General features: G+C 45.4%; 2 protein-coding genes across 4 annotated transcripts; both read right to left on the reverse strand.

Annotated features, from left to right (window-relative positions):
• Positions 1 to 2,058: 2,058 nt before the first annotated feature.
• BAG4 (BAG cochaperone 4) lies at positions 2,059 to 19,022 on the reverse strand. Of its 3 annotated transcripts, none has more exons than XM_043502937.1 (5): positions 18,916 to 19,022; positions 15,136 to 15,240; positions 6,637 to 6,894; positions 5,844 to 6,098; positions 2,059 to 4,290 (listed from the first exon to the last, which is right to left on the reverse strand). In XM_043502937.1, the coding sequence occupies exons 1-5, from the start codon at positions 18,967 to 18,969 to the stop codon at positions 3,793 to 3,795; spliced, it is 1,170 nt and encodes a 389-aa protein (XP_043358872.1). In that variant the 5' UTR covers positions 18,970 to 19,022; the 3' UTR covers positions 2,059 to 3,792. The 3 variants fall into 3 exon arrangements, with proteins under 3 accessions (XP_043358872.1, XP_038240569.1, XP_038240571.1); XM_038384641.2 differs by lacking the exon at positions 18,916 to 19,022 and adding an exon at positions 18,326 to 18,873; XM_038384643.2 differs by lacking the exons at positions 15,136 to 15,240; positions 18,916 to 19,022 and adding an exon at positions 18,326 to 18,874.
• On the reverse strand, positions 7,723 to 15,118 carry LOC122457526 (zinc finger and SCAN domain-containing protein 12-like). Its single transcript, XM_043502938.1, has one exon. It carries the CDS (start codon positions 11,965 to 11,967, stop codon positions 11,026 to 11,028), a length of 942 nt encoding a protein of 313 aa, XP_043358873.1. The 5' UTR covers positions 11,968 to 15,118; the 3' UTR covers positions 7,723 to 11,025.
• Positions 19,023 to 19,051: the final 29 nt, after the last annotated feature.

Here is a 19,051-nt window from a genome sequence, read left to right on the forward strand (position 1 = left end):
TTGACTTCACAGTGCTTCTGCACTTGAGAAACTAGGAGACTAATATCTTTCCCCAATTAAAAAAAACCTAAATAACGCATGAAAAGGGAGTGGTTAGAGCACAGCACCGGGGGACGGGATTCTGTGGGATCTTCCTCTGCAAGCTTAAATAATGATAATATTCACCTTCCTCATATGGGGCACCTGTGACGATTAATTTTGGTAAGACACAAATGCCACACATTGTTAGTCTAAGCTGCATAACTCAATGAAGCAGGTAGTCTTCTGTCCAATGGGGACTTTTATTTTGAAAATCATTTTTAGGGGACACTTCAGCAGGCGTGCATAACCCTTTTTGGAAGGTAGTAAGGTGGGTGTTAGCACACAGGACAGGGAGGGGTTCACTGCAAAGAAAACTATGTTGCGTTGAACGGCCCACACAGCATAACTCCACAGCACAGACGGCAGGTGCTCAGGAGAACATGGTCAAGCCCATAGTTAGTTTAACAAAGTCAGAATGGTGCAAGATGCAGAGGCAAAAGCCCAGACCTAAGAAGTAGTATAATGCCACCATCTTAGATCCTTATTAGTCACATGGAGTTTGAGCTCAACCTTAACTCTTCATTGCTTTTTTTGAGTGGTTGATATAATTAGTGTTTAATTCACTGATGGAAGAGAGCTTTTAAAGCCTATAGTCAGAGGGAACAAAAGTTCTCATTAGTGATTATCTTTGAGAACTCATGGAGGACAGATGACATCCCAGAGGGTTGAAGGGCAAACATAGTACTATCTTTAAAAAAGGGAACAAAAGAGGCCCTGGGGAATTCCAGTCCAGTCAGCTTAACTTTGATACCTGGAAAGATACTGGAACAAATTATTAAACAACCAATTTATAAGCACCTACAGGATAACAGTCAGCATGGATATGCCAAGCAAAATCATGCTACCCCCACCCAATTTCCTTCTTTAACAGGCTTACTGGCCTAATGGATAGGCAGTGTAGGTAATAGCTTGATTTTAGTAAAGCTGTTGACACAGTCACTCACGACATTCGCATAATGAAACTAGGGAAATGTGGTCTAGGTGAAATTACCATAATGTGGGTATATAACTGGTTGAAAGTCCATACTCAAAGAGTAGTTATCAGAGATTAAATACTGGAATAGGCTTCCAAGGGACATTGTGGAATTCCCCCTCACTGGAGATTTTTAAGTACAGGTTAGGCAAACACCTCTCAGGGATGGTTAGGTCTACTTGGTCCTGCCTCAGCACAGGGGCTGGACTTGATAACCTCTTGAGGTCCCTTCCAGCCCTACATTTCTATGAAAAGTTACTCGGCAAAGTTATGTAAATTCATGTAAGTCACTAGCCTGTTTTGACCATTTTACTTCTAGCGAGGAGGCTGCAGGTTCCTCAGCCTGCACAATGACAGCGCTACCCTAGGTCACCAGAGAATTTGAAGAAGAGGAGCTGTGCCATTAATTTTGTAAGGTTACAGCAAATGGAGTATTTTTCTGGTACAATTTTTGTCTAGCTAACTTCATCTCAGCAAAGAAGCCTTTGCCCTTTCATGTTCCCTTTCAAAAACAAAGTTTCTACTAAATCTGACATTACAGAGACACAGCTAGAACCCAACAGCAGTTGTACTAAGGATTTAACTTTCCTAGCACCAGGGTATTTAAACTGTGCACTAAATTAAAGGAGTACAAATGCCCAGAACAAATAGGTGTTTCTCTCTCTGCTCCTCCAGGGAAAAATAACTAACTGCGACAGCAAAGGTAGTTACTTGGCAAACTTCTCACACATTATATACATAAATATTCTGCCATGAAGTGTGCAGGTGAGAGGAAGTGCTAGTGTAACCCACACACCTTCTGGGTGTGGTGTTCTATCCTATCTAGTGGCTTAGAGAGAGAGAAAATTAGACTGCTCTACAGCCTTAGCTAACAGCCAGTTGGCTTTTAGCTCATGTGGTAGAGGCTCATGCACTAAGCTCCAAAGGTCCCAGATTTGATCCCGCCTGCCAACTGGGGTCTGTCGGTGTTACACTAGGATAACATTAATTCCCAGAAGCATTGGTAGCATCAGCCATTGTTTAATTCATTAATGTTGTACCATTACTTCCTGCAGATGTTCAAGTCCTTAGAACCAGATCTCCCCCCTTATATTAGCATAGAACTGGAAGCTGTTTACAATATAGTGGCAAACTAGAGCATAGCTTCTGCTCTTTGGAATCAGATTCAACTTTATATCCCAAACAGCGTTAGCAAGGCCTGGTTGGTCTCTGCCATTGCTATTAAACACGGTCCTCTAATCCAAAACATTTACTGGCCCAGACGGATTACTCTGCCCTTCTGGATTAGCCCAGAGTATATTTTCTAGACTGCCAACCATATGTATGATTATGAGGATGGATCTGAACGGTTGGAGAGGTCAGTACCATGCAGCAGAATTCAGGTGCGCTAAGGATGTAGAATCTGCAAACATACATCTTCCACTGCATTGACTAGCAGCATACAGAATGCAAGGATGGATGACTTCAGGAAAATGTGGTCATTGTTTCAGGAGCAAAAGACTAAAGCGTTCACAGAACTAGTCTGCTCCAAGACGTCGCACCAACCCCCTTTCAACATCACGAATGTCACTATTTCCATGCCACTTGCTGCCTTGTCTTATGAGGATCTGCTGCAAGGACAGAATTCCAGGTGCTTTGGTTACAATAGGTTCCATTTATAGTTTCACACAAACTTTAAAGAAAGTCATTTCCGACTTCTTATCAGTACAAAATTATTTTTAAAACTTGCCAGAGCTTATTTTCTTATCATACACAGTAATGACTACTTAATTTCAGATGTAGTAGCCCCCCGGTTAAAGGCCTATGTTTTACCTCTCCCCTCCACAGTGCACTGTACAGAACCACCAGTTATGCAGATTATAGTGGATTACAAACTGCATTATGTGAAAGGACATTACAATTAAAAAGTGGATTTTTACCCCAATTTGCCCTGAAAAATCATTTCCAAATGTTTCACTTCCCTAGGATCATGCCGCCATCTCTCATTTGTACCACTGCCTTTTCAGAGGCAGAATTCAAAAGCTCCCAATTGTGATCCTTATTACCTCTCCCCCACATAAAACATCACTGAATAGCTCTCACTATTTAGAAGAAAACAGTGTGAAGTTGCCATATTTACTGGTTGCTAATATGGTTTCTTCCACCAGCACTTCAAGACAGTACTACAGCGTGCACCAAAAAGACACAGAACAATACACATCAATCTCAATGACTAGAGTGATGAAGCTGTAAATAATACACAAGAATAGTGGTCCAAGAGCATGAAGTCTTGTTGTTCTTGCTGTGTGTTGCAATGCCTTTGTAACTTACAAAACTTGACAAATATTCCAGCTGTTTAAGAAGCCATGGGGCAGCAGGTGGCATCTACAAACACACATCGGGCCTAGTATAGAAAAGTCAGTTCCATACAACAGTTTCCTCTCCTGCTGATGAAAAGCATGTAGACACCCACAGAGGCAAAAGCACTTTGTTTGGCAGCGTCAAAATTCCACAGTTGTCTGTACATTCGTTGGCCTGGAACAACAAACTGAAAATTCAGGACTGATGTTTCGATCCTCCCTTCATTCATCCACAGCCGATTTATTATTTGTTGGGTTTAAAAAAAAAAAAATATTAAAGTATCGTCAGACTTTATTGCTTTTCGTGGTCAACAGAAGTTAGAAGCGGGCCGAGAATTAAGCCTAACCAGAGAGCTTTGGGATGTCCATAGTAGGCCTTGAGTTGTTACCATCTGTCTTTTACAATCCCTTTTTTTCCAGTTTCTCCAGTATGGCCTGGATTCTATGAACAGCCTCCTTCCTAGCCTGTCGAACATTGTCCTGGCCACGAGTCTCTATGGAATCCAGTTCCAACAGCTCCTTGGTCAGCATTTCCTCCAGGAGCCGGTATGCTTTGTCTGTCTTTTTCCCTACAAATTCATCCACCTCTTGCTCTAACTGCTCAACTTCCTCCATAACTTGCATAACTCTTTGAATCCCTGGCTGCATTCCCAGGGAGTTTGACAAAGGCTGGTCGCTGGGTTTAAAACCTGCATCCTGGTTCAAAGGTGGTTTCCTAGGTACATTATCATACATTTGGGGCTGTGCGCTGTATTGCACTTTGGGATTGAAATGGGATGGTTTGGTGCTTAATTGAGTTGAGTTGTGATCATTCATAGTCCCAGAGGGCTGATGATTGACTTCTGGAAAGTAGTTGTTGTGGTTTGCTCCTTGGTCTGGTTTGTCGTAAGAAGTATCCTAAATCAGAAACAAGCAGAGGTTTTAAAATTTGTTTCCTTCAACACCAGTTTTCTTATCCCACATCCCGCATCCAAGAGGGAATGCAAGCAGATCTCTGAGCAGCAGGGCCGGTCTGCCTCCCTGCTCATTTGGAAGATGTGCATGCCCAGGATTGCAGTGCAAAAAGGATTTGCATAATGGAAGTTACTAAGGATGAGGCCACCACTTTGAGACTGTCGTCCACCGTGATGTCATAATATTCTGTGACCTAATAACATGAAACGTACATAACTTTCTTAAATAAGCGTTGCTGCCCATAAGCAAGCCCCAAAAGGAATGCTCAGAGACAGCTAGTAATCAAGTCTTTGACCTACTTAAGAACAAACTAATTAGAGGAACCATATCTGGTTCACAAAACTCTGCGTCTGCGGAATGACAATGCGACAGCTGTGAAATAGCCCACAGTGGGGTCAGGATTATACTTGCTACAGCTATGTTTAACCATGATATTTGCTAGCAGGATTCTAGCACAATTCTTCTGGTATGTGTGGATGTATTTGAGTGGATCATGAGAGAGACTCTCTTTCCAGGGAGTGTATTACACAATTTTATAACTATTCCCAGATGACAAATTCATGGCCATGCTATTCAAAAAAATCCACATTAGAATCCTGCTAGCAAATACTTTGTCAACACAGTTGTACCTTCCAGAGATCTAATCCTGGTGTGGCCAGGGCCTCTAACTGTAAATAGGAGAATGGTGAGACTAGGAAGGAACAGAATCTGTTATTCCCACAACACTAATTTTTAGCGACGTCTAGTAAAGGATTCCTGTGCCCAAGAGTTCACTTGAACAGGAACACAACAATTGTGTGTGGATCAGGGCAGGCCCTTCTAGCCCAGTCTCCTGGCTCCCAGTGACTAGCACCAGATGCTTCAGAGGAAGATGCAAGAAACCCTGCAGCAGGCAGATATGGGATAATCTGCCCCCCATAAAGGTCTCACCCTAAGCCCTACTAACGAGAGACTGTTTTAAGACCTGGAGCATGAGATCTGATATCCCCTCCAATACCGCCCTTTAGTTTTTTGAATTAAGTATAACTCTGTATATTCTTAATGAATATCCAAGTTAATGGATCTAGAAGACCATTATGAGAATTCCTAGTTTTAATTAGTTTGGTTCTATGTAGTATGAACCCATTACTTTAACAGAGGGGGAAAAGGTGGAAGCACTTCAAAGAGATGAAAAATACATGTGTTTTTCAGGGAAGCAGTGTAGTCTAGTGGTCTGATCGCAGACCTGCAGTCAGATTGCTCGTCCTGACTGATAGGTTCACTCTACAATTATTTAGCATTGTACAGCGTTCTGAAGTTGTAAAAGTAGTATGTAAATACCAAACAGTATTAGATTTCCAAGCAAGATCTCTTCTTCCCTGCGCCAGCGGGAGCTAGAAGCACTGTAAAAGCAACACGCTTGGCTTCTGGGGAAGGGGTTTTTGCACTGCTGTGCAGTGACCCATATGGCTGAGTTAATATAGGCACCAGTAAGTGTCAAAAAATTAAATCTTTACCTTTGTATCATGAGCTGGAGGATGAGGAGAAGGAGCTCCATTGCCAGGCCAGGATGGAGATGATTCTGAAACAAATGGACTTCCTTGGGATGTTGAAGCAGCAGGCCAGGCATAACGGGGCTGCATCCCATAGATGCCAGAGGAAGCCCAAGATTCATCCTGGGGTCTTGGTTGTGGTGGTGGCGGCCCCTGCTGTGGAATGCCAGGGTTGGTATCTCCTCCATATGGATAGTGTGGGACAGGCATACCTGGGGTCTGCAGGAAGAGGGAAATGAAGGTAGTACTTTCAAAGTCATGTTCACTCAGCCATTGGAAATACATTTGGACATGCTTCTCCATTCCTACTAAACACTCCTTGTTAAGAGCCACAAAGTCAGACCAGCTACCTTGGCTCTGACATGTCAGCCTATTAATTCTGAGTGCTAGGCCAAGGGAGTGGTTACACATCTTTATAAGAGTGGGCATGGCTGGCTCTCTTGGCAATTTATGTAGTTTAGCTGCAGTCTAAGTCAGCACAATGTCAGTCAAAATACCGGGCTGTGTTGGAAGAGATGAGAGACCTGGGGCATGAGATAAACATTTCCCGTGCTGGAGCCAAGAACAGCAGCTAAGTTGTGCACTTCTAGGGCTCAGACCTGAATGGCTGGTAGCTGGAAGGGCAGGCTGCCCTTAGGCAAGCGTATGCCAACCTTTGCTTCAGAAGGGCTATATCCAATACTGAGCTGGGTTGTACTCACACCAGCCCCAAGCATTTCCCAAAGGAAGCATGTATTCCTTGTACTAGCTTCCTTACCGATGGTGGGGAGTATCCTGGGGCCTGCCTCCTGAGAGAGGGGCCTTCCGGGGGGCAGTCTGGTGGGGGATAATTCCAGCGCGAGGCTGGCGATGGCGGTCGGTACATGCTCGGAGACTCTGCTGGGTAGGCGGCCCGAGGGTGCCCAGAAGAATAGTAAGTGTTTGACTGTGGCAGATTAGCATAGTGTGGAGCAGCCCCAGGGGCTGAGGGATAAGGGGTGCCATAAGCTCCATTTGTGTAGGGAGACTCCAGTCCCTGAAAAACAAGCAGAGAACATATTTGAGAGATGGACACAGATTGAATGTGGACAACACCAACCGGGGGGGGAGGGGGCCTCCGAGCACTTTGGAGGACAGGAATGAATGCCAATTTGTCAAGATCACTTTGAAAACTAGTCTGAAATAAGTACGATAAAATCCAATGTAGAGAAGTGCAAAGGACTGCACCTAGGAAGAAAAAAATCAAATGCAGAAATACAAGATGGGGAAATAACTGAGTAGGCTGCAATACTGCTGAAAAGGATCTGGGGGTTACAGTGGGTCACAAATAGAATATGAGTCAACAATGTGTTGCTGTTGGGAACAAGGCAAATGTCATTTTGGGATGTATTAACAGGAATGTTGTATGTAAGGCATGGGAGGGAATTGTTCTGCTTTACTCAACACTGGTCAGGCCTCAGCCAGAAAACTGTGTCCAGTTTTGGACACCACACTTTAGGAAAGATGTGAACAAACTGGAGAAGTCCAGAGGGCAGCAATAAAAATGATAAAAGGTTTAGAAAACCTGATCTCTGAGGAAAGGTTGAAACAATTGGGTATATTTAGTTTTGAGAAGGCTGAGGGAGGATATGCTAATTCTTCAGATATGTGAAAGGTTGTTATGAAGAGGACAACACACAATTGTTCTCCATGTCAATCAAGGGAAGGACAAGAAGTAATCGGCTTAATTTGCAGCAAGGGAGATGTAGGTTGGATATTAGGAAAAAATTTCTAACCAAGTATTACGTACTAGAATAGGTTTCAGAGTAGCAGCCGTGTTAGTCTGTATTTGCAAAAAGAAAAGGAGTACCGGTGGCACCTTAGAGACTAACAAATTTATTAGAGCATAAGCTTTCGTGAGCTACAGCTCACTTCATCGGAGAATAGGTTACCAAGGGAGGTTGTGGAATTTCCATCATTGTCTAACCTGTCCTTAAACTCCCAAACCCCTGTCTAGGTACACTTAAATCCTGCCCCAGAAAGACTGGAGGTTGCGGGGGATGGATTAAACAGCTTTCTGAGGTCCTTTCCAGCCCTCCATTTCTGTGATTCTATGAGTGACCAAAGGCTCTAGGGTCTGGAATAGGAGCCGCAACAGAGCTGTGTAGGGGAAGAGTGGAATAGGTTTTAGACAACTGTAAAATAGGGATTTTAGTCTCAAATTAGGAAATTCAGAGTTATGGTTTCCATAGCAACTGTGCACACACCAGCATGGAATATTAATCTTATTGCTGTGGGAACCATAACTCTTTCTCGCTGGAGTGATTAAAGTTTTACCATTAAAGTAGGATAGAGCTTTTGCATTTGAAAATTTGTGGGTTGAGGGAAAAAATATAGGGTAGAAATTTAATTGTCTTCCTCCTGCCATTATCAAGCATTTACAGAGATTCCAATGAGAGACTGACAAGAATGCTTTACAAACATTAAGCCTCTCCACCACCCCTGTAAGGCAGGTCAACATTATTTCACTGTCAGGTGCTGCTCAGCACAGTTCTTGTGGTCCCTATCTTGTGCCCAGGTATACTGATTAGTACCGATTAGCCCTCTACAGGCTTATCCACGTAACGGTTTCTGGTACTCCATCGCCTTAGAATCCCTGGAAAAGGTTGATTTCTATCACCCTGACAACCAAAGAGGTCAATCTCCTTTCCATTTCAACAGACCCTCATGATAGAATACCCCTTAGCACCAACAGCCCTCTTCCCTCCGCAACGCCCTCTCTAGTTCTCACGATCCCTGCCTTTATATGACACTTACAGTCAGTGACGGATTTGCAAATACTACTCCACATCTTGATTCCCCAAACAATCCCGACCTCTCCACATATATATCAGTTTCACAAAAGCTCCACACGCCTTTCCAGTTCTTGCTTCCATTTCCTGATTGAGCTGGCCATCAGCACTGATTATCTATCTCAGAAGCACACACTTGTTTGTCATTTTGTATTGTCATGTCAATCACAGAAGCACCATGATTGCTGACCCCCTATATTTGACACTGATATTGGATTTGGAAAAGTAAGGAGATTCACATAAGAACCAAGCTAAAGTTATACAATGTCGTTGTGATACCCACAAGGTTATATTCTTCAGAAACTTGGCAACAGGAAACTTAACGCATTACGTAAGAGATGCTTACTGAGAGTACTTGGTGTCCACTGGTGGGATAAAGTAACTAATGCTGATGTGTTACAAAGGACTGGCCAACAGACTGTAGGGACAGTGATTTGAGAAATAAGGCTGAAGGTGTTTGGATATGCTCTACAGATATGAAAAGACTACGGCTGTCAAGTGATGAAAAAAATTAAATGCGTGATTAAAAAATCACGATTAATCGCACAGTTAAACAATAATAGAATACCATTTATTTAAATATTTTTGGATGTTTTCTACATTTTCAAATATATTGATTTCAATTACAACACAGAATATGAAGTGTACAGTGCTCGCTTTATATTTATTTTTGATTACAAGTGTTTGCACTGTAAAAAACAAAAGAAATAGTATTTTTCAATTTACCTAATACAAGTACTGTAGTGCAATCTGTTTATCATGAAATTTGAACTTACAAAGGAAGAATTATGTACAAAAAACTGCATTCAAAAATAAAAATGTAAAATTTTAGAGCCTGCAAGCCTACTCAGTCCTACTTCTTGTTCAGCCAATCGCTCAAATAAGTTTGTTTACATCTGCAGGAGATAATGCTGCCTGCTTCTTGTTTGCAATGTCACCTGAAAGTGAGAACAGGCGTTCTCATGGCACTGTTGTAGGCAGCGTTGCAAGATATTTACGTCCCAGATGCGCTAAAGATTCACATGTCCCTTCATGCTTCAACCACCATTCTGGGGGACATGCATCCATACTGATGACGGGTTCTGCTTGATAACAATCCAAAGCAGTGTGGACCGACGCATGTTCGTTTTCATTATCTGATTCAGATGCCACCAGCAAAAGGTTGATTTTCTTTTTTGGTGGTTCAGGTTCTGTAGTTTCTGTATCGGAGTGCTGATCTTTTAAGACTTCTGAAAGCATGCTTCACACCTCATCCCTCTCAGATTTTGGACAGCACTTCAGATTATTAAACCTTGGGTTGTGTGCTGTAGCTATCTTTAGAAATCTCACATTGGTACCTTCTTTGCATTCTGTCAAATCTGCGGTGGGTCATCATCCGCGACTGCTATAACATGAAATATATGGCAGAATGTGGGTAAAACAGAGCGGGGGACATACAATTCTCCCACAATGAGTTCAGTCATAAATTTAATTAATGGATTATTTTTTTAACGAGGATCATCAGCATGGAAGCATGTCCTCTGGAATGATGGCCGAAGCATGAAGGCGCATATGAATGTTTAGCCTATCTGGCACGAAAATACCTTGCAACGCCAGCTACAACAGTACTATGCGAATGCCAGTTCTCACTTTCAAGTGACATTGTAAAAAAGAAGCAGGCAGCATTATCTCCTGTAAATGTAAACAAATGTGTTAGTCTTAACAATTGGCTGAATGAGAAGTAGGACTGAGTGGACTTGTAGGCTCTGAAGTTTTAAATTGTTTTATTTTTTGAGTGCAGTTATGTAACAAACAAAAAAAAAACTACCTTTGTAAGTTGCACTTTCACGATAAAGAGATTGCACTATAGTAACAGTATGAGGTGAATTGAAAAATACTATTTTATCATTTTTACTGTGCAAATATTTGTAATAAAAAAATATACACTTTGATTTCAATTACAACACAGAATACAATATATGAAAATGTAGAAAAACATCCAAAATATTTAATAAATATCAATTGGTATTCTATTGTTTAACAGTGCAATTAAAACTGCAATTAATCTTTTTAATCAAGATTAATTTTTTGAGTTACTCGCGTGAGTTAACTGTGAGTAATTGACGGCCCTAGAAAAAACACATTCCTAGATAAGCCCTTGACTGGACACTACTTGGTGGAAGATGGAAAAGAGGAGGACAGCAGATGAGATATAAGAAAATTATTGACAAAGATGTTGCTGTCATGGAACAGACTACGATGGAGTACGAAATGTGGCAAACCTGGGTTGCCTCATGTGTCACAGGGATGAGAGCATCTAATCCAATCCCCACCCCTCCACCCACAGTGCAGCACTCTCAGGGTCGCGGTAAGCTATGTGACCATGTGTGCAAGCTTCCCAGTTTCTCATCAGGAAGCGCATTTGTGGTCCTTGCAGTCATAATCCCACCCCCTGCTTTTCCAGCCCTACATTTCTCCCTCATGGGACATTCTGGAGGCATTACCAGTGTTGAGCACTGACCATGCTCCTTTATGGCCAGGATGTACTCTGCCAAGGACACAGCCCTACTCCCAATGTCTGGCCTGTTCCTCCTAACCCATGCCTGAACATCATGTGGGAGGATCTCCAAGAAATGCTCTGTGATTAGCATGTCAGCAATCCGTGCTGCACTCTTGCTTTTGGGCTGGATCCACTTGTGGCACAGCTCGGATAAGTGAGCGTAAGCCTCCTGGAGTCCCTCTGCCTCCTGGAATCTGTACTCCCTAAACCTGTACCGACACATTTCTGCATAGTTGTCAGCCTCACTTACATCACTGCAATGAGTCTCTTGGACTTGCCTTGGGAGACACAGACTCATACGTAGGGACCACTGGTCTTTCAGCCACCGATATGCCCTCTGAATGTGCATCCAGAATGGCTCTATGTGGTCTGGAGAAGTTAGGTGAGAGGGGAGTGCTTCTCCAGGTCTGACCTGGGAGCTCAAAGTCAACCTGTTCGCTCTCTTTTTTAGCTCCAGGAGAAATTGCTGAAATTTTGTTTCTGACTCCTCCCACCTTTTCTCTGCCTCCTTGCGCCTCCTCTCCCCTTCCAGAAGCTGGAGGAGGAGCCACTTCACCAGATCATCTCTTTCCAGAGAACCTATATCCTGTTTTGATGGTTGGCAAGCAGCTGCAACACTCTGGATCAGACGGTCTCCTCCAAAATCCCCACCTAAACGCAGTGGAGAGAATTCAGAACCTTTCAGTGAGTCTTCTCCTTCCATCACCACCTCCTCTTCTGGCTGCAGAGCTGTGGCCATGTCCCTCTCCAGTGGATGATCTTATTCCATCATTGCTACTTCCCCCTGTAGTGGACAGTCTCCCTGCTTTACCTCTTCCAGGGGCAGCAGGTGCTGTGGTGCAGCACCTTCCAGCTTGCCTTTGCTCTTTAGCCCTGCATCCTCTAGCACATCAGTCTCAGCTAGCTTTGGGGGGAGGGAGGGGCACCTTCCCCTCAATCTAGCATTTTTCCCATAGTAATTGTGTATTTTCTCTTGCCCAGAGAAATGGGATAGTACACTCTGCCTTCAGCTGTTATACGCAAGTTTCCTTCAGTCCCCAAAATGGGCTGTCTTGGGGCTTCAGGTTTCTCTGACCCAAATTGGAGTTTTGGCAATTTGTCGTTGTCTTTGGACTGCCCACAGTAAGCGGTCACAGGGGCCTTTAAAATCACGATGGCTCCCACCAGCCTTGAAATCTCTCCTTGGTCTTACTACATACATCTTGGTCATATGCAACATGTATGTGTAATAATGGTGGTCAGTGACACACCCCAAGGCTCTTAGCAACGAAGCATAGGAAGCAATGAGAGGGAATGGAATGCAATGACATCCACAAGACAGTTGGAGAAGGTCAGTTTTGTTCTGACCAGGTAAGCTGGTAGAAGAGTCTGGTGTAGGACTGAGAAGTGGGAGGCTGAAGTTACTGTCTGTGGGAAAGCTGTGTTTATAGCCTAACTCCTCTCTGTCTCTGTGCCTAAATCTGCTACACTGAGAAGGGCATTTGTTAATTTTGTCTCATCTTCACAATATACTTAGTCTTTAGAGGAAGAGAGGGCCACAGCGGTCACAGCATAGAACTTTAACTAAGAAGGTGCTGACTTTATAATGGTTACATTCTCAAGAGTAATATTTAAATAAATTAGATAATTTTGGAGGGGAGAATAAACTGACAGCTTTAACTGCGCATTGGCAAAATTTTGTTTGGAAACATCCAAGCACCTTAGATACTAAATATCTTGGAGCATGTGATCTGGTGAATTAATATTTACTGATGTGGCAATAACACAATGGGGTCCTGGTCTGTGACTCAGGCTCCTTGGCACTACTACAATACCAATAATAAATAATACTAACAGCCAAGAAGAGTGAGTCATGGGACCAGAGAGTAGAGAGAAGGTATTCTGTCAGTTCCTTTTCTTCTGCAGGCAAGCGGAAGTACAGTGCCCTCTACTGAGGATTAGACTATTCTTTTTTATTATTTAAAGTGTCAGCCATTCTTACAGATTATCAGGCATTTCACTACCTACACAGCTGGGGCCTTTTATTTTGTTAAAGTCATAGGAGTCGTTCTCAAGCACTAAATTCCCATCCTCTTCCCCTCCATTGGAGAACACATTGAGTTCCTAGATTGCTTTGGCTGTAAGGCAACTAGCAGTTGGGACCAGACTCTTTCCCTACATGCACATCACATCTGTATTCCCAGTCGTGAGGTTTGCTGTTGAATAACGTTGAATAAATGAAGTTGCTCCTTTTCAAAAACTGGGAATTAAAATGATATATTTTCTGCAAAAAGTGTTTGTCATCTTTTACTAGTGCTAATACTGACTTTGCCTATGAGTAAGTGTTATTATTCCAATATTCCTAACAAGAAATATGTATTATTTGTAGTGCATTAGCATCACAGGGCCCATTGTGCGAGGCACTACACACCCACACTTGCCATTGCATTTATATTATTTCCAAATAGCAACCGTTTGACCTGTGCATATCCAAAGGCTCAAGTTGCTTTTCCTACATGGCTTGTGTTTTTATAGATTTTACTGTACATCCAAGGACCATGAAACACACCTTATCCATACTCACCAGAGTGAGAGCGTTAGTCTTCCCAAAACAGAAAAAGCTCTTTCCTTTTCAACCAAATAAAAAACGCACTAACACTGTCAGGTAAGAAACACGGTCACACTGGTTCTTAAAAAAAAGAAGTAATGACTGCTCCAACCACAATCACAATGGGAAACCAAATTCATCTTGTAACACAAACCCTAGCGCATCTCATGCTATAGGAGCATAAGATGAGATTTTACTGTTATACTGTAAGCAGATGAGATGCAAGTATGAAACCCTAAAGCAGCACGTGCTTTGTAATTAGCTAAATAACGTTTTCCAATGAGAGGAGTGTTCAAACAGAACATACCAGATTGCTATTGTATAGAGTAGGGCTTTATAAACAGGGTCACCAGCCATACCAATGTTGTATCTGCTTTAGTGGCAAGATAAGAGCGAATTTCTTCAGCTGGCAGGATAAAAAAAACAGAAGAATTTGCCCAGTACCAGGGGACAAGAATTCCAAACACGCATCAAGGATGGGCAGAGAGAGAAGGGCAAGGAAGAGTCTACTCTGCTCGCAGCTTTCGGGGAGCTGGCAGAATGGGTATGTCTTTCAGCATTTTCAGTCTGTACGATAAGATTAATTTTGGCTGCAATGTTAAATTACACAGGCATTTTCTTGCTTTCCAGAGCTCTAGTCTCAGATTGTAGCTTCTACGGTGATCTAATGGTAGGGCAAAGGAGTGGGTTCTATTCCCACTTCCACCACTGACTCACTATGTGACTGCAGGCAAGTCACTTTTTGTCTGTTCCTCAGTTTCCCTATTTATAAAACAGAAAAAAAACCTGCCTAACACATGACTGTTTTAAGAGTCTGCAAAGCATTTTGGGATCTTTGACTGGAAGACACTAGAAGAGTCATTTGGGATTATTCATTTAGTTGGACCACTGATATAAAAATAATCACCCAAATTACTGTCAGTTTGCTGGCAACAAGACACAGTGCATTTCATATCATGCAGCTGGAAGTCACCAACACTGACAGCAAAGGAGATTAATACATTTGCACTGAACTTTAACAATTAGCTAAAGAGTTTCAGGCATGGATGCTAAAGTAGTTTAAAGTTTCAGTTTCCAGTTCAAACCCAATTTAATATTTTCGCATCAGTGTGTGGGACTTCCTGATGCTAATGCAGTCAGGAAAAATAGGCAAAGGAACCAAATGCTTAGGAACATAGCCTATGGGGGATTCTTGGGTCCTTTCTTTTCAAGGGAAACCAGCCCTTTAGTATTGGGGTATGGCTTGAACCTCACCCCAACAAGACAAACCTTTCAGATTCAAAAGAAACAAGAGGAGAAAGAGTTGCCCTTCTACTATACCTGGCTTTGTAACTCAGGTCCAGCAGAGTACGGACTTGGGTAGGGAGCTCTAGGCACCACAGAGTTCCAGTAGTTGGAACCATAGCCAGGATAAGGAGGCTGCTCCTAAGAAGAAAAATAAAAACTCATTTGCGGATAGCAGTGGTCACAGTCCAAGGGCACCTGCACGTTTATTCCTCCTCCATGGTCCAACAAGGGCACCTATTCTCAGATTTCTGGCTCCCCAGCCACCACCTCTCTTGAGCAGACACATCTCTCCCCCCTTACTGGAGTACTTCCAGGCTGCACAGATCCCTGCCTACACTGTGATTTCCCCAGCTGTCAGACTGCCTAAACAGGCCTGCTTTACTTTTCTCCTCAGAGGCTATAAACAGTGTAATTGCCCAAAATAAAGTTACCACACAGCTCTAAGCAAGGAGATTTTATTCTTAAAATAAAAATCATTACAGAGAAAAAATATAAAAACAATAAAAGAACCTACACGCATGCTAATAAGCTTACCAGAGATGTCCCCCTAACTCCAACAAGGCTTCTGGCTAATGAACAGTCCTTCTAACCCCACACAGGAGTTTTTCTGTGGCCACAAGTTCATAACAGCTTTTGCTCAGAACAAGCGCAACCCCCTCCCCGCCCATAAATCTGAGAGTCAATCTTGTATCCAGTTTGGGCTTCTGAGCTTGTCCTCGTGTAACAGGCGATCAGCAGACAGTGCACTTTCCTCAGGGCAAGGCTGCTAAAAATTGGGTGAGAAGGCACCTTCCCCTCCTCCCAAGTATTTCCTAGCAAGCCTACTTAATTTGGTTTCTCTAGCACACAGTTTCAGAGTCCTCTGAAGCTCACAGCACTTCCCAGGGTTTACATTAATCCTGTCCTCTCCCCCCCAATTAAAGAAGCTGCATATAATCCCACAATAATACATAAACATTAGCATTTTTATACAATCAATTTCTAAGATACTTAAACTTCATTCAAGTGAGGTTTGCCCAGGACATTGCCATATCGTGAGCACGAAAGCTTATGCTCAAATAAATTTGTTAGTCTCTAAGGTGCCACAAGTCCTCCTTTTCTTTTTGCGAATACAGACTAACACGGCTGCTACTCTGAAACCTGTCATTTGCTATTAGCAATACACAGATGCAGTTAACTCCTCAGCATGGAAAAGGCTCTTGGAATGTGCTCACTGACATTCAAGCTAGGTACTGCTGCAAACAACACTTTTACAGACACACCTCTCCTCTGCAGTCCTTGCCTTTGTTATCTGTATTCAAGCTTACTAGGTGCCTTTCATTGTGAGAGCTGGCTGCTGGCAGCCAGGATCAGCGTGGCGTCAGGAATTGATGTGGAACACTGGCAAGCCTTGCTCTGAGCTGTACAGGGAGCAACACAGCCACTGCTGCAATCTTCATTTCCAGGAACCTGGCTGTGCTTAGGGTGAATCAGACTGTTACCATCTTATTATGACAACAGAGCTAGGAAACTGTTCTTATCTGACACTCTTTTCAGCACTGCACTGTAATCCACAGCCCTTCTCTAGCACCTTCCATCAGGGGATCTTAAATTGCTTTACTAAACAAATGAGCCTCACAGTTCCCATGGGAAGAAGTTACTCCTCTAATTGTACAGGATGCAAAGAGATCGCCAATCTGCTTTGTTCCTCTGAGCACATGTTGTGGGGGTCTGTACAGAGAAAGGAATGGAAAGAGACACAGCTCCTTTCTAAAAGCATGTTTTAACACGTCTTCAAGCTAGCTCTGCTCTCAGCATACTTCTCACAGCTTACAGGAGGACAAGCTCCCAAGCTTGTGATCCCCAACTCTCAGACCAGGGCAGGGTGCTGACAGCATGTAATTTACAGATGTTGGATGCTCTGGGTAATTTCACTTTTGACCACGAATAAAACCCTGAATGTTCTAGACTCTAAAGTAGATGAATTAACTTTGGAGTCCAATAAGCAGTGTTAACTCTAGAAACCACTGTTTGATCCACTAGTTCTCAGCTGCTTAGGATAGGGAAATTCGGACCTCATTTTGTTTTTCTGATGTTTCTTTTCCTTCTACAGTTCTTCCCAAGTCACATAAAGAGTGAGTTACCAGATCCCACTACCCAGGATAACTCCACTCACCAGCCACACTTCATCACCCCTTAGCCTGTCTGAAGAATTGTGCATGTGGATCCTGAGATGATACTTGGTTACCACCACAGTGATGTCTAGACCCACATGCATTAGGAGAGAGAGTCCCTTTAGCCTGGCGACCCACCTGCTAAAAGGACCAAATACAACCACAGTCTATTACCTCTTTGCCTTGAACTGTATGAAAAATGGGTTGTTTGGGGGAGGAGGTTAAAGAGGGGAGGGGAGGGGATGAATGCAGACTTATAAAAGAGCACATGATCTGCATTCATGTATACCCACTGCCCCATAGGGGAGAAAAGTGATAGCACTAGAACAAGCAGAAGATTAACCAGGGGGTCCCACTTACCTGGGGGGTGCCGCCCGGCCAGGCCTGTCCCACTAGCAGCCCTCGGGCCAGGCCGGCCCCCCAGCCCCGGAGGGCGCCCCTCACGTCTCGCTCCAGCCCCGGAGGGCGCCCCTCACGTCTCGCTCCAGCCCCCCAGCCCCGGAGGGCGCCCCACAGCTCTCGCTCCAGCCCCCCAGCCCCGGAGGGCGCCCCACACGTCTCGCTCCAGCCCCCCAGCCCCGGAGGGCGCCCCACACGTCTCGCTCCAGCCCCCCAGCCCCGGAGGGCGCCCCACAGGTCTCGCTCCATCCCCCCAGCCCCGGAGGGCGCCCCTCACGTCTCGCTCCAGCCCCCCAGCCCCGGAGGGCGCCCCTCAGGTCTCGCTCCAGCCCCCCAGCCCCGGAGGGCGCCCCACACGTCTCGCTCCAGCCCCCCAGCCCCGGAGGGCGCCCCTCACGTCTCGCTCCAGCCCCCCAGCCCCGGAGGGCGCCCCTCACGTCTCGCTCCAGCCCCCCAGCCCCGGAGGGCGCCCCACACGTCTCGCTCCAGCCCCCCAGCCCCGGAGGGCGCCCCACAGGTCTCGCTCCAGCCCCCCAGCCCCGGAGGGCGCCCCACACGTCTCGCTCCAGCCCCCCAGCCCCGGAGGGCGCCCCTCACGTCTCGCTCCAGCCCCCCAGCCCCGGAGGGCGCCCCACAGGTCTCGCTCCAGCCCCCCAGGGGGTCCCAGTTACCTGGGGGGCGCCGCCCCGGCCGGGCCTGTCCCAGTAGCTGCCTCCGGGCCAGCCCGGCCCCAGCCCGGCCCCGCGGTGCTGCGGGCACGCCCGGGGCTCCATACCCCAGGGGCCCGGGGGCGGCTCCGGCTCCGGCCGAGCCCGCTCCGCCTCCGGCCCGTAAAGCAGCCGCCGCAGGGCAGACATTACCAGCGCCGCTGCCGGCTCGCTGCCACGCTACCGCGCCTGCGCGAAGCCCGCCCGCTGCAGCCAATCCCCATCAGGGATACAACCTCCACCCGCATCGTGACCAGGTCAGCCAATGGCCCTGACGGTGCCATCTCATTTCTACAGCTCCTGCAGCCTTAGCCAATCACTGAGATGGTACCGCCCATGCCGTGCATATCACCCAATCAGCCCTAGCGTTCCGCATCTAAAGACTCAAACAAAAATTTAGCCAATCCGCGTCAACTTTCCGTCCGTCACAGCCCGATCCACCAATCAGTGGAAACCGGGCAGTGCACAAGGCACCCGTTTCTTAAAGAGACAGGCACACAATGCCCTCGCCGAGTCCCCCGCATTAACTGAGCACAGCCCCGCCCGAGCCCTACCCGGGGAGCGCCGGGCGAGGTTGTGGGTAGGGGGTGCCCCAGCCCCGCCCCCATCACCCCGGGCTCGAGCGACGGGAGCCCAAAGGGGCCCCGTCCGGCCACTCACGCAGCCGCGGGCCCGCGCCCCGGGGGGGCG

The sequence above is a fragment of the Dermochelys coriacea genome, chromosome 26, assembly GCF_009764565.3.
Source record: "Dermochelys coriacea isolate rDerCor1 chromosome 26, rDerCor1.pri.v4, whole genome shotgun sequence".
NCBI classification, from domain to species: domain Eukaryota; kingdom Metazoa; phylum Chordata; order Testudines; family Dermochelyidae; genus Dermochelys; species Dermochelys coriacea.

What these genes read in the sequence shown, in the direction of transcription:
- BAG4 (XM_038384641.2), bottom strand. Translation starts at nt 18,511, where the DNA reads ATGTCTGCCCTGCGGCGGCTGCTTTACGGGCCGGAGGCGGAGCGGGCT. An exon ending in GCCGGGGCGGCGCCCCCCAG is followed by an intron (nt 15,241 to 18,325) that starts GTAACTGGGACC and finishes TTTTCTTCTTAG; the next exon opens with GAGCAGCCTCCTTATCCTGG. An exon ending in GACCTGAGTTACAAAGCCAG is followed by an intron (nt 6,895 to 15,135) that starts GTATAGTAGAAG and finishes CTTGTTTTTCAG; the next exon opens with GGACTGGAGTCTCCCTACAC.
- LOC122457526 (XM_043502938.1), bottom strand. Translation starts at nt 11,967, where the DNA reads ATGGCCACAGCTCTGCAGCCAGAAGAGGAGGTGGTGATGGAAGGAGAA.